General features: G+C 31.7%; 1 protein-coding gene across 6 annotated transcripts in view; it reads right to left on the minus strand.

Annotated features, from left to right (window-relative positions):
- Positions 1 to 2,856: 2,856 nt before the first annotated feature.
- Positions 2,857 to 12,751, minus strand: part of NFAT (NFAT nuclear factor) — an 88,391-nt gene continuing 78,496 nt past the window's right edge. For all 6 annotated transcript variants that reach the window (XM_036368953.2, XM_036368952.2, XM_070110407.1 and 3 more), the window contains 3 exons: positions 4,344 to 6,114; positions 4,021 to 4,262; positions 2,857 to 3,416 (listed from right to left, as the gene is read on the minus strand). In XM_036368953.2, coding sequence (XP_036224846.2) covers positions 3,412 to 3,416; positions 4,021 to 4,262; positions 4,344 to 6,114 — 2,018 coding nt within the window. In that variant the 3' untranslated portion in view covers positions 2,857 to 3,411. The remainder of the gene's footprint in view (positions 3,417 to 4,020; positions 4,263 to 4,343; positions 6,115 to 12,751) is intronic.

Genomic DNA, 12,751 nt, shown 5'->3' on the forward strand with positions numbered 1-12,751 from the left:
TGCAATTGTGAAATGTACTCGTTTGTATGTGTGTGTATGTATGTACGTTAAAACGACGACTTTAAAACAAAGAGCTAAAGTCAGATAGCTTAAGATATAGAATATGTACAATCTCTGTATAGATTGCAAATATGTGTATGTAGAACGTAGTAAACTTCCATGCTTCACAATAAACAAATAATATGTATGCATGTATATGTATATTAGGGTGTCCGTTGTTTTCTAAGTTTATTGTTTTTTTGCAAATGCCCTCCGAAGATGCAGTTTTTGCCCTAAAAATAAGGATAAAACGTTAACAAGTGCTTTATTTTCAGTTTGAATCGTGTCTAAATCACCCTTTGTATACAACATGGGATATTTTGCATTAAGCCAGTAAATCTACAACTTACATGACCTGAACATTCATACAAGTGTTTTGTGCATTCTGTGTTACTCATACGACATGGTGTACAATACGAATACAGTATATGTGATGCATAACTTTAACTGCGTATGATTTTTGAAGGAATGTTTTGATGAAAAAAATTATTAAGACTTTTTTTGTAGAACGGAAATTTTGGAATTAGAATAACCAAACCGACCAAAAAATACGATATAAAATAAAAAGAAAAAGTAAAATGATTTAGGCACGATTTAAATTGAAAATAAAGAGCTTGTTTACGTTGGCTCCTTTTTTAGGTTAAAAACTGAAACTTCGGGGCGCGCTTGCAAAAGAAAAAACTGTACTGGGATATAACGGACACCCTAATACGAGTACATTAATATAACTTGCAAATATTTATTATAAGTCAGCGTTGTTTATTCTTCTTTGTATTTAATTTTTTCTTAAATTAATGCATACTTAAATAAATAGATGTACATGTACAGGTTATAAGGCTATGTTTAAATTTTTTGTTTTTGTAAACAAAAAAGGGAAGCATTCTGTTGGTAGAACAATTATATTATGTATTTATTATTACTTGTAAACTAAATTTAGTGATGATTTCTTGTAAAAAAATATTAAATAAATTAAATAAAAAAAATTAATAAAAAAACTAATAAAAAAAAATTAAAAATTAATGTAAAAAAAATTTTAAATAAATAAATGCAATTAAAATATAAGTAATGTATTAAATGTTGCTTGAAACATGTGTGGCAAAGTATTTTTCAAGTAAATATACATATGTTTAATCGCAAGTTTGTTTTAAGTTATGCTAAATTAAAGTTGTTTAAATTTATTAACATTTATTACAAATTATTTATTTAACATTAAAGTTTATTATAAACTTTACACATTTTTGACTTCAAATTTTAATTTAGACAAGTATGAGTGTACATACACATATTCAGCACTGTATCACAATTAATATCCACATTTACAACTACTCACAATTTGCATTTCCATACTAGTTGAATTTAATGACTTTTTCTTTATTTAAAGCAAAAAATAATAGTAATTGCCATATGCAAAAGCTTAAAGAAATAGGAAAATAACAAAAATTATTATTCATTTTTACTTTATTTTTTCTTTTCAAATACACTAAATTGTTGTTATACGCACAATCACGACTACAATAAAAGTGTAAATGTATGAGTAACTATCTCTTCAAATTCACGCCAAATTTACAAAAAACAAAGATTCCAATATTTGAGAAACAGCTCAAAATACAATTTCGAAAATCTCAATGAGCGTTTTCCATATTATACTGAAATCTGTCTTTGCGAAACGCTTTAATCACTCAACAACGCACATTAAAAACTCCACTTATAATTTAAATGTAATCTTATATGTAATGCCTAAGCTATCAGTGTAACGCAAAAATAATTTTAATTAAAAAATAATTATAATAACGAACTATCAAAAAGTCTTTTTGCAATATTCTCTCAACTTTGTATAAATATATATTTTTTTGTTTTTATTTTTAAAAATTTTGCACCAATTTGTGTTGCTTTAGTGAACGTTTTTGTTTTTGTTTAGTAAGTTTTATATTTTTTAAATTTAACTTTATATTTTTTATATATTTTATTTTAAGTGCACATAAAACGCAGGTCACTGTATACATTTAATCCATTCAATAATCTAAGTGCATACATGAGCCAAACAGCATAAAAATTAGTTATTCTACAAGACAGTTATTTATATATAGTAAACATGTATGCTTTATAATTTTACTTCGAGCCCAATTGAAATGTAAATATATATATATATATATATCTAAAAATGTCAACACACTCAACTGCAAAATTTTTAAACAAAAATTTAGTGCAATTCAATAATTTAGCGTTCACTTTTCAACTTAACTGTAGCTTATTGACCATATTTGTAATGCAAATTCGTTTGCTTGCAAATTATTGTGTATATTTGTAAGACATGTTTAATTGTTATTTATATAAATATTATTTCTGTTATGTTTTTTTTTTTTGTATTGTATATGTTTGTGTATATAATTATTGTAGTAAATGTATTAATCAGATACATAGTATAGACTTATACAAAAATACGTATTACATACTATATTTCAAAGCTTGACATTAAAAACTATATAGTATAAATTTATATGTATAGTTGTAGTCTCGTGTATATTTTTTGTTGCAATACCGACGAGAGTAGTACAATTCAATTCATCATGTTTGTTACTTTAAGTTTAACAATAATAATAACAATAAGGGTTAGCTCAATTCTTCACTTGACCTATGGCAGTAATAAGTAATTCAGTAATTATGCTCAGATAATTTGACTTAATTAAAAAAAAAAAATTTTTCATTTGTAGTTTTGTGCTTAAAGCACCAGAGACTTGTTTTAGTAGCAGTTCCCAAATAAAATATGTAAATTTTAAAGAAAAAAATTCGGTAACGACACAATTATACATAAAGTAACATAAAATTCCACATTATTTCTTGAGTTCAATGTAATTTTAGGGCATACATTAAAATATAATAGTTGCAATCACAATTAAATTAAGGAAAATCTATAATTTTCAGCTAGTAATGCAAGTTTTTGGACATAAAAACAATTTTTTTGCTCCATTCAACATTTAAATACGACGAAAAGTTTCAATTTAAGCTTTTCACAGTTTCACTGCCAGTTAACATTAAGACAACAGTTATTTATGTGTATGTGCTTGTATGTATGCATGTTGTATAAATTATTTATCTGCATGATTTCATATCTAGTTAATTTATTGTTAAATGTTGTGGTTGTTTTTGTTTCAGCAGCTGCCTCATAGCATCGTCCAGCTACACTCGACACCACATTTTTTGTGTGTCACAATTAATTAGCAAAATGTCAATGCTGTCGGGCAACTTTTAGGCTGGCGCTTTGGCCATGAACCATTCTCTGCCTCCAATCAATGCCTCTGAGCGCAATCAGCGGTATACAAAAGAAATACCCCACTCGTTATTCACTTGTAGAAATCAAGTAACGCCACGTTTTTAGACTGCAAGTACAATATAATAAGAGGGATTTATTAGATTTTTATTTTTATAATTTTTGCGAAATTCACCACTGGAGAAATTGTCGAAAAAAATTTAAACAAGAAAAGGCATCAACTTCAGTGGCACCAAAGCTACAATACCTTTCATGCGCATTTTATATATAGGGTAAAAAATATATTTGATTTTGATCGGTCAGTTTGTATGACAGCTATATGGTATAGTAGTCCGATCTGAACAATACGTTTGGAGATTGTACCATTGATTTTAAAAATAATTCATGTTAAATTTTGTGAAGAAAAAAAGTTCTCCACACAAGAACTTGATTTTGATCGTTCAGGTTCTGAAAAATGAACAGCTTCTTGGCGAAAAAAGAGTTTATGCTAAACTTCAGATCGATATCTTAAAAACTGAGGGACTAGTTCGTGTATATACAGACAGACTGACGGACAGACTTACTGATAGACAAACGAACATAGCTATATCGACTCAGCTTGTCACGCTTATCATTTACATAAGTATGTAGATATACTATATAGTGTCTACAACGGCTCGTTCTGGGATTTACAAACTTCAAAAAAAAAAAAATTCAAATAAAAATTCACTTACTTTGATCAAAAGTGCTGGGATTGATGTAGCTAAGCAAATCTTGATCCGACATGGTGGTCAATTCTTGCGGAAGTGGCACGGGCCCAACGGCAGTGCCAGGGAGAATGCCGGCAGCTGGAGCAGTAGTTTGTTGCGTAACAACAGCGCCGTTTGTGGTCACTGCAGCTGCGGCGACGGACTTTTGCATTGAGTTTTCGGTGGCCAAAGCGACAATGAGAGATTCCTGCGGGGCTGTGGGAGGACTGCAAATGAAATGGAACATTATAGATTATTACAAGTAGCTCAGGTGGATTTAGAGTGGTGGCGAAATGAAAGACACTCACATGGCCAATGAGAATTGCGACTGAACTTCGCTGACCGCGGCTGCTGCCACTGCGGCCGATGGCGGCGCGTCTGGATGATTTAAAAGCAAGTTCACCAAAGGGCTGGTGCTGGCAGTGGAAGCAGCGGCAGCGGCGGCGGCTGCGGCACCATTTATTAATGCTTGCGTGGGCTGATGTTGTTGCTGCTGCTGCTGCTGTGCCGCTTGTTGGTGATGATGATGGTGTTGTTGTTGTAATTGCTGTTGCTGTATTTGCTGTTGTTGTTGCTGTATTTGCTGTTGCTGCTGCTGTATTTGCTGATGTTGTTGCTGTATATGCTGTTGTTGTTGCTGCTGAATTTGCTGATGTTGTTGCTGTATATGCTGTTGTTGCTGCTGTTTCTCCTGATTCGATATCAGATCGGCAGCGGCTTTAATAATCAAATTACTGACGGCAGTCGAAGTGGCCACCGTAACATCGGCCGGTTGATCAACAGTCTGTTCGACACTTGCCACATCATCCACCACCGCACCCGGTGCGTTGGTCGGACTCATTATAATGTTGCTGAGCGCTAGGGCCGCGACAGCAGCATGTTGTTGTGTCGGTTGCGGTTGCATGGCGATATCATTCAAAATCGAATTGGCCATGGTGACTTGGTGTGGCGCCATAATATTCGGCACCACAGCCGTGGCAGCACCGTTAGCTGAGCACAGAATAGTGGACGGCGAGACAGCGGGATTCATGATCATTTCCGTGGAAATGCCGCCAGTGGGATCGGTCACGGTAGCGGCATTTGGCGTGCTTTGCACGGCCGCCTCGACCACCGCGTTCGGTGACACGGCCGCAGTCGGGCTGCCACCCAAAGCTGTAGGCAAGAGTTGTTGCATCGGCATGGCGTTTAGTACAGCCGCAGGTTCCGAATTCAATATAATATCCTGTGTAATGGGTGAGTTGTGGCCATTCAACGAGTTATTTGGTGAGACAGAGAGTGTGGCTGTGAGACCATTGTGTGGCGAAGAGCCGCTCGAACTGTTAGAATTCGAAGAGGAGTTGCTCGATATGGATAAACTGCGTTCGAGTACGGCCGGTGGTTGATGTTGCTGCATAATGTCATCGAACGGATGCTCGATAACCGCACTGACGGCGCTATTAACACCACCGACACCGCTGAATAGAGTTTCCTCGACAACAGCCGCCACAGTGGCATCATCTGCCACCACTGTGGATTTGGTCAAATCCGTAATGAATTTGTCCACAGCGACAGCCTGTTGTTGTTGTGCCACAGCTTTAGCAATTTTGGTTTTCACGGCCAACTCAACGGCGGCCGCTACAGATGGCGGCGCTACGGCAGCTACTGGAAACGCGGACATGCTATTCGAATCGAACATCATCGCATCCATGCTATTCTTGTGATCGTAATGTGTGTGAAATTGCATAGCCGTCGGACTAATGGGTGCGCCACAATTGGCCATAACGACATCGGGCGCTTGAATTACCTCAGCCAGCGAGCTTTGCGATGTCTCATCGATCAACTCAGTCTTGAGCGTGTCAGCGACGTTCATGCGCACCAACTGCTGATCGGTCAACATGGGCGTGGCTGTGGGTAATGAAGGGCGTCGCACACCCATCGGCATTTGTGTGGTAATTGGTGGTGGCATCATGCCGGAATCGATCTCCTGCTTGGTCTCTGTGCCGGCGGGCCAAAGCACTGCGCCAGCGGCACCACCAGCGCCCGTAGTTCCACCCAAGGTGGACGTCAAAGCATTCGTTGTGTCCATAAATGTGCTGGCATCTACAAATATACATAAAATTCCGTTAATAACGCCCAAAGAGGGGAAAAGAAGTGGCAGCATGTCATTTGTTATGTAAGAATAATAAAATAAATAAAAATTGTATTTCATTGAAAATGGACAAACATATTTAGTTACTCTTTTTTGTTTTTTGGATTGTAAATTTATGTATATTTATATATATTATATATATATTTATGTATACATATCTGTATATATGATGTATATATAATTTTTAACAAAAACTTATATATGTGCTTAAGGGCTAAATTTTATGTGCTACGACTTATAAGTAAGTTTTGTTCAAATCTAATTTTTTTATAACTAATTTTGTTAAATCAAGTTTCCAATTATGCTATTTTGCTTGTAGCAACTATATTCATCAGCCAAATTGCTTGCGTTTGTTTGAGAAAATCTCTGGTTATTTTGTTATATTTCGATTTCTTTCAAATTAATTGATAAAAAATATTTCTTATAACGGTTTATATATAGTTTTGGCTGCATTTGGTTGATGAGCTGTGGAAATTACTTTGAATGCATAAGTACACACACACACACACAGCCATACTCATACACTGCTTTAAATTTGTTTGCAAACAAACACATGAGCACATTTAGCAACAAATAGTGAATACGAGTACAAAAGCGGTTGGTAAAGAGCTACACTAGAGTAGATTAAATCATATTGATAACAGAATTTTATTAAAAAAATTATTTAAAAAAAATATATGTCGACGACTACTAAAAAGGGGAAGTGTTAAATAGGAAAGCAGCATTGAAATGGTGTGCTTATTTTAAGCATTTTAGTGAAAGTGTATACAAATGTTTTACCGTCGACTTAAAGCGCAAAAGTTCCTAAATTCACTTCTTCAAATATTACAGGGTTGATCAGAATCAAATTTGTTCAATAATAAATTTTCATATTTACTAACCGATATTTTTCTTTTAAGTATTGCTTTTGATATACATATATATTTTTTATCATTAATTTTCTAATTTTCCATTTAAAATTTGTTAAAACATTAAATTTTTCACTTTCGCACAGATATATTGTCATATTTTCCAACTTATACTTGTTACAAAGAGCGCTTAGCAACTTTTCACTCTAAGCTCTTAAATGCCCGATTTGATAAAGTAAGCAATTTGATTTTTTTGATCAATTTTAAGGCATCTTAAAACAAGGCATTGGGTTCTACTTGGCGAAATGAGCTGGATTTTTTAAACGATCAATATGCGTATAGCCTGATTTTTTATTATTAAAAATATTATAACAATGTATGTGAAAGCTTTATGAAAGCTCCTGAAAGCTCAGGCAGGCTTATATGCAATTTTCAACATAAAATATTTTTTTAAAAACAACAAAAATACTATGTCAACATACTTTAATTAAAGTTCCTGAAAGCTCAGGCAGGCTTATATGCAATTTTCAATATAAAATATTTAAAAAAAAACTTCAAGAAACTTTATCAACATAATTTAATGAAAGCTCATGAAAGCTTGGTTATTATATGCAACTTTCGATATGAGACATTCTTATGGCAACAAATCTATTGTTTTTATAATTTAAATTAAAAAAATAAATACACTTTTATTTTGAAGATACAAATATCGAAAAGCAACATCCAACAGTTTAATGTAAAGTGAAGTACCGAAGCTTTGACGAAATTATTGCTTCCTTCTACAGCTCCATATGAACAAAAATTTAATTCTATCAAAATTACATTCTCATACTTAATAAAGACACACACACATACTTACATACTACTTATAGATATAGATATTTATAGATATATATAGTTATCTCATGGCACTCATTCCAGCTCTGTCTCTCTCCCTTCGCAAAAATAACACAACTCAAAATAATCTCCAACCACTTTAAAATCAAATCTCATGTCCAGCATGATCGACAATTTTAGTTAAAACTAAATTAACAAAATTACAAATGTTTATTATGTTTTTTTTTTTCAGTACTTAAAACTAGTTTGATTGAATTAAATGAAAAAAAAAATTAAAAAATAACCGCACCACTTAACTTATGCATAACTATTCTCTATGTGATTTTACTTAAGCTATGTTTGTTGTGTTTATGTTCATGTTCATGTGTAAGTAATTAGATATTTATATATTATATATATATGTTTATATGTATGTATATATATATTGGCAAAACTATGTATTATATAAAGTACGATTATAAGAATTATGGTAAGTGTGGGGGGTAATAAAAACAGTTGCATTGGAAAGTTTGCTTTATAGTTGCAATGGCTTGGTTCACGTACGAAAACGTTTGGAGCGCGCTTAGAACCTGTAAAATAGGAATATAAAAGAGAAGAGCCCAATTTGATACTGAGTGAATGGGAGGACGACCAACGTTGATGACCTCGCACTATTGCCACTGCCAACTAGCTATTGTAGAAGCCACTGTTTGAAAAGAAGAAAACTTGATTTTTTTTGTTTTGTGCCTAACAAAATGGTATGTTAATTTTAACGAAAAAGTGTAAAAAAAAATAAGCAAATTATATAGGGAAAAAAATATACACAACAAATGGTTATAAACCACAAAAAGTAAAAAAAAAAAAAAGCAAGCAATAATGAAATGGAAAATTTTAATGTTAATGAAATTATGAATACGAATATTTTTTTTTTTTGGTTTTAGAAAGATTAACGCAGAATCTGTACATTACCGAAATATACACTCATGGCTGAATCACGTTTATTGGACGGTTAGGAAGTTGTAGCAGACGATATTAAAGTTGTTGTTGTTGGATAATATGACGTCAAACGAATCGTAATATTTAATTGCTGGAAAATTTTGGTTAGAATTTAGAAGAATAAATAACGAGCGCGTTTAACCGGTTGAATGTAGTGTTGGCTTCGGCTAGAGCCAAAGTTGAAAGAATGCTCTGCATTATGACATTAATGAAGCTATGCCGAGTTTTAAAATTTATAAAAAGACACTGTTTATAGAAATTATAGAAATCATGCATGTTTGTTACAAATTATGTTGAAATGCACAAACAATTTTTTTTATTATTAATATACAACAAATTAAATTTAAATATATTTTATTTTAAATTAGTATTAAAAAAAATTAATTACAAAAAAAAATTATGTTTAGCTAAGACAATAATTTCAAACAATTATAATCAATATAAAAAAAAAATTAATTGAAAGTTAGTTTATTTTAAGTTAGTATTAAAAAAATAATCACAAAAAAAATTATGTTTATTCAATAATTATATAAAATCCAATAATTTCAATCAAGAATAATTATTATCAATATTAAAAAAAAAATAATTCAAAGTTATTTTATTTTATGTTAGTAATAAAATATTTACCTTAAGCCAATAATTACAAAAAAAAAAAAATAAAAAAATTAAACAGTTACTTCTGCATATCATCATTACCAATATTAAAAAAAAAAAGTTAAAAATTTACTCGTTTATTATTTTATATTTTTTAAATTTCTACAATTAATCCGGCAATTATATTCATTTCATACAGAGCACCCTGTTTATTTTGATGAATTGACATGAATTTTATTGTTATGAAATCAAAATAGAACAAAAGAAAATTTACTAAAATTCAAAATTGTGATTGTTAGGCGAATTAAAATGTTTTAAGTTAATTTTATTTGCATATAATACAACAAAATAGATATTTTTACACAAAATTTGGTTTAAATAATTTTTATGTTATCTAATATAATTTTATAAATTAGTTTTAAAATTTATAAATTAGTTAAAATTTTTTGACAGCCGAAACAGTTGAAATTTTTTAATTTGTACACAATGCATCTTATTACATATTATTTCAAATTATTTTTCTTTGCAAAAATATCTGTAGATTATATAACAATAATTTTTGATTATTTTAGACGCGCATAAAAAGCAAATCAAAGTAAATAAAAGCATAAAAAAGGGGAAAAAGTTATTTAAAAAAAATATCATTAAGGAATTGTAATAAGTAGTATGTATTAGAGTAACAGTAAATATGTATGTAGGTACTGTAGTATGTACTATTTAGGACATGGTGGCTTAAATATATAAAGAGACAAATGCGCATACTAAATTATGTATTTTTAGTTTTAGTTTAAGGAAAAAAATGAAGTAAAAAATTGTTTGAAATATTGTTTGTTTTGTTCTATAAACCAGTACCCTAATGTACAGTTGGTGAAGCATATGCAGCAGGTGTGACGAGATGAGGCGAGGCTAGGCGAGGCGAGACGTGACGTGACGCGACGAGACGAAACGAACCCAGGGGTGGTGACGACAGCAGATACCAGCCAGCAGCAACGGTGTGGAGCAGTGAATAAACTGGTGTTGTGACAGCATATAAACTATTTTTTTTTTGTGTTTTTTGGTGTGCTGAACTGAGACGCTTTGAACTTTCAATACAGCTCGCAATGCAGCTCGAAAATCGATAAATATGAGTGCTTGTACGCCTTCATTTTTAGGCTTAACTTGTTTTCTTTTCTTTTTTGTTTCATTCATACCACTCGTTAATCTATGCATTTTCTTTGCATACCGGTTAGTCAGCTGTTGCAGCAGAAATGGAAATCTGTGCCACTTTAGCAATTTCAGTCAAGTCGGTCTCTTCACTGGACATCTACAAGTGTGCGTGTGTGTGCGCTTGATTCGGATAAGCTTTTGTAGAAAATGATTTCAACGACAGCAATAGCGGCATGTATGTTTGTAGTTGCTCTTTCTATAGATCGCTTTAAATTTCATTTAAATTTATTATTTTTTATATGTACGTTTACGTTTTTTTTTATTGTTTAATTTTTAATATACGCGTATATTTCAAGACATTCAAGTGTTTCAAAGTAACGTAGTGTTTTTGGTGGCATCGTTCGACGCGCAACATTTGCAATTGTCAACATTGAAACAGCTTGAAGTTCATATATGCATTCTCGATATATAGATATTTATATATTTATGTATGTATGTGAATATACTTTCGCTTTTCAATTGATTTGATATCACTCACAAATACCTAAATTGCTAGGAGAAGGGGAAAATAAAGTAAAAATATTTTGTGATTAGTGTTGAACAAAATCCTTTTGGGAGTTAATGACTTAGCTCATTATTGTGATTTGCTGATTTTTTTTTCAATTTTTAATTTTTAATTTTAAAGTTTTTTTTTTTTAAACACAGAGCATTTTTGTATTTTTTTTTTTTTGTTTTGTCATTCTTATTTGCGTTCAACCATTTTATCAGGTGAACGTTTTGGTATTTTTCTTACTGTATGTGATTAAATCTCCTAATCACAGAAGCAATCAAGCCAAAAAAGACTGAACGTTGAAAAGCTGCCTATCATATAAAATTTGGGTCCTGTGTTAAAAAGACTCTATTTAAGTTTTGTGTTTGTTGTGACTTGCTTGTTGAGAACTCAAGTCTTCCATCTCTGAAAATCCAATTCGTTACCGCTGTTTATTATTTCTTTATACGAATATTCGAATACAATTAAATATTGTATACAAATAGTAGTGAAAGCAACTGCAAATCAAGTAAATAGCTTGCGGAAACTGAGCTGTGTGTTTGGTATAAGAGCTCATCTAGCACTTTATTGTTGATTTATTCTTTGTGATGCAGAGGAGAACACAATACAAGGCTTCTTTTCATTATTAATATTTATTTTTATTTTTTGCTGCATCGTTGGCGTTCTACCGCACGCCAAATGTAACCAAGAAAACTCTGCGCCAACATTCAAACATTACACATTCATACCGGCAAACTGCGTTGGAAAGTAACAAATTCGACTAAAACGCTCAAAAATTCTTTTTCGATTCTTCAACATAACAAAAAAACAAAAATTGTGTAATATGAGCAAAGCGACTACCGAAAAAACTAAGGAGAAACGTTAAGCCAACACACTAACTGATTACAAGTGAAACCAATATTGTATGCTAAAGTAATAGAATGTATGTAGCTGCTGCTCCTATTGTATTGTACAAAGCAATTTAAATAAACTCAATTAACAGAGCAAGCAATCACACATCAAAGTTGTCTGGATTAGATTCGGCGATGGCGGTGGCGGCAGCGACGTTGTCACAGTGCATGATAAATGTCGAATGAAATGTTCTGCTTCTGAACTGTTGTACTTGCTATGCAAATTTTCGCTTTCAAGTTGTGTTTTTGTAGTAGTTAGCCGAATTCGGGATATGCTCAGTTGATTAAGAAAAAAATGATTAAATCCCAAAATTTGTGCATAACTATTACTTTGGAATAGCTTTTTAGGGCTTCGTCGGCAATTGCTGGTTTGTTGTATACTTAGTTTTTATATAAATATTGTATTAATTTAACTGCTATATAGTTTGCACAGTTTGCACGCTTAAAATTAAGTTTTTTTTTATCGTTGAACTTAGAAATTATATAAGTAAAATTTATGCGATATTTCAATTGGTTGCTTTTTTTCAATGATTTACGTGTAGTTATGTGTTTTGCAAGCATATAATAAGTTTACAGAACGAGTTTTATTACTTTTTCTTTCACTAACATTTTAACAAAAACAAAAATATATAAACTATAGAAGACAACTTTTTAAAGGAAACGATTTTTACAAAAAAAAAAAAAAAAAAAAAATTGTAATTTGCATGAATCGATATCAGCGATTTAATTTAGCATTTCAGGAAATAAT

This window comes from Bactrocera oleae, chromosome 5, assembly GCF_042242935.1.
Source record: "Bactrocera oleae isolate idBacOlea1 chromosome 5, idBacOlea1, whole genome shotgun sequence".
Classification (NCBI taxonomy): Eukaryota; Metazoa; Arthropoda; class Insecta; order Diptera; family Tephritidae; genus Bactrocera; species Bactrocera oleae.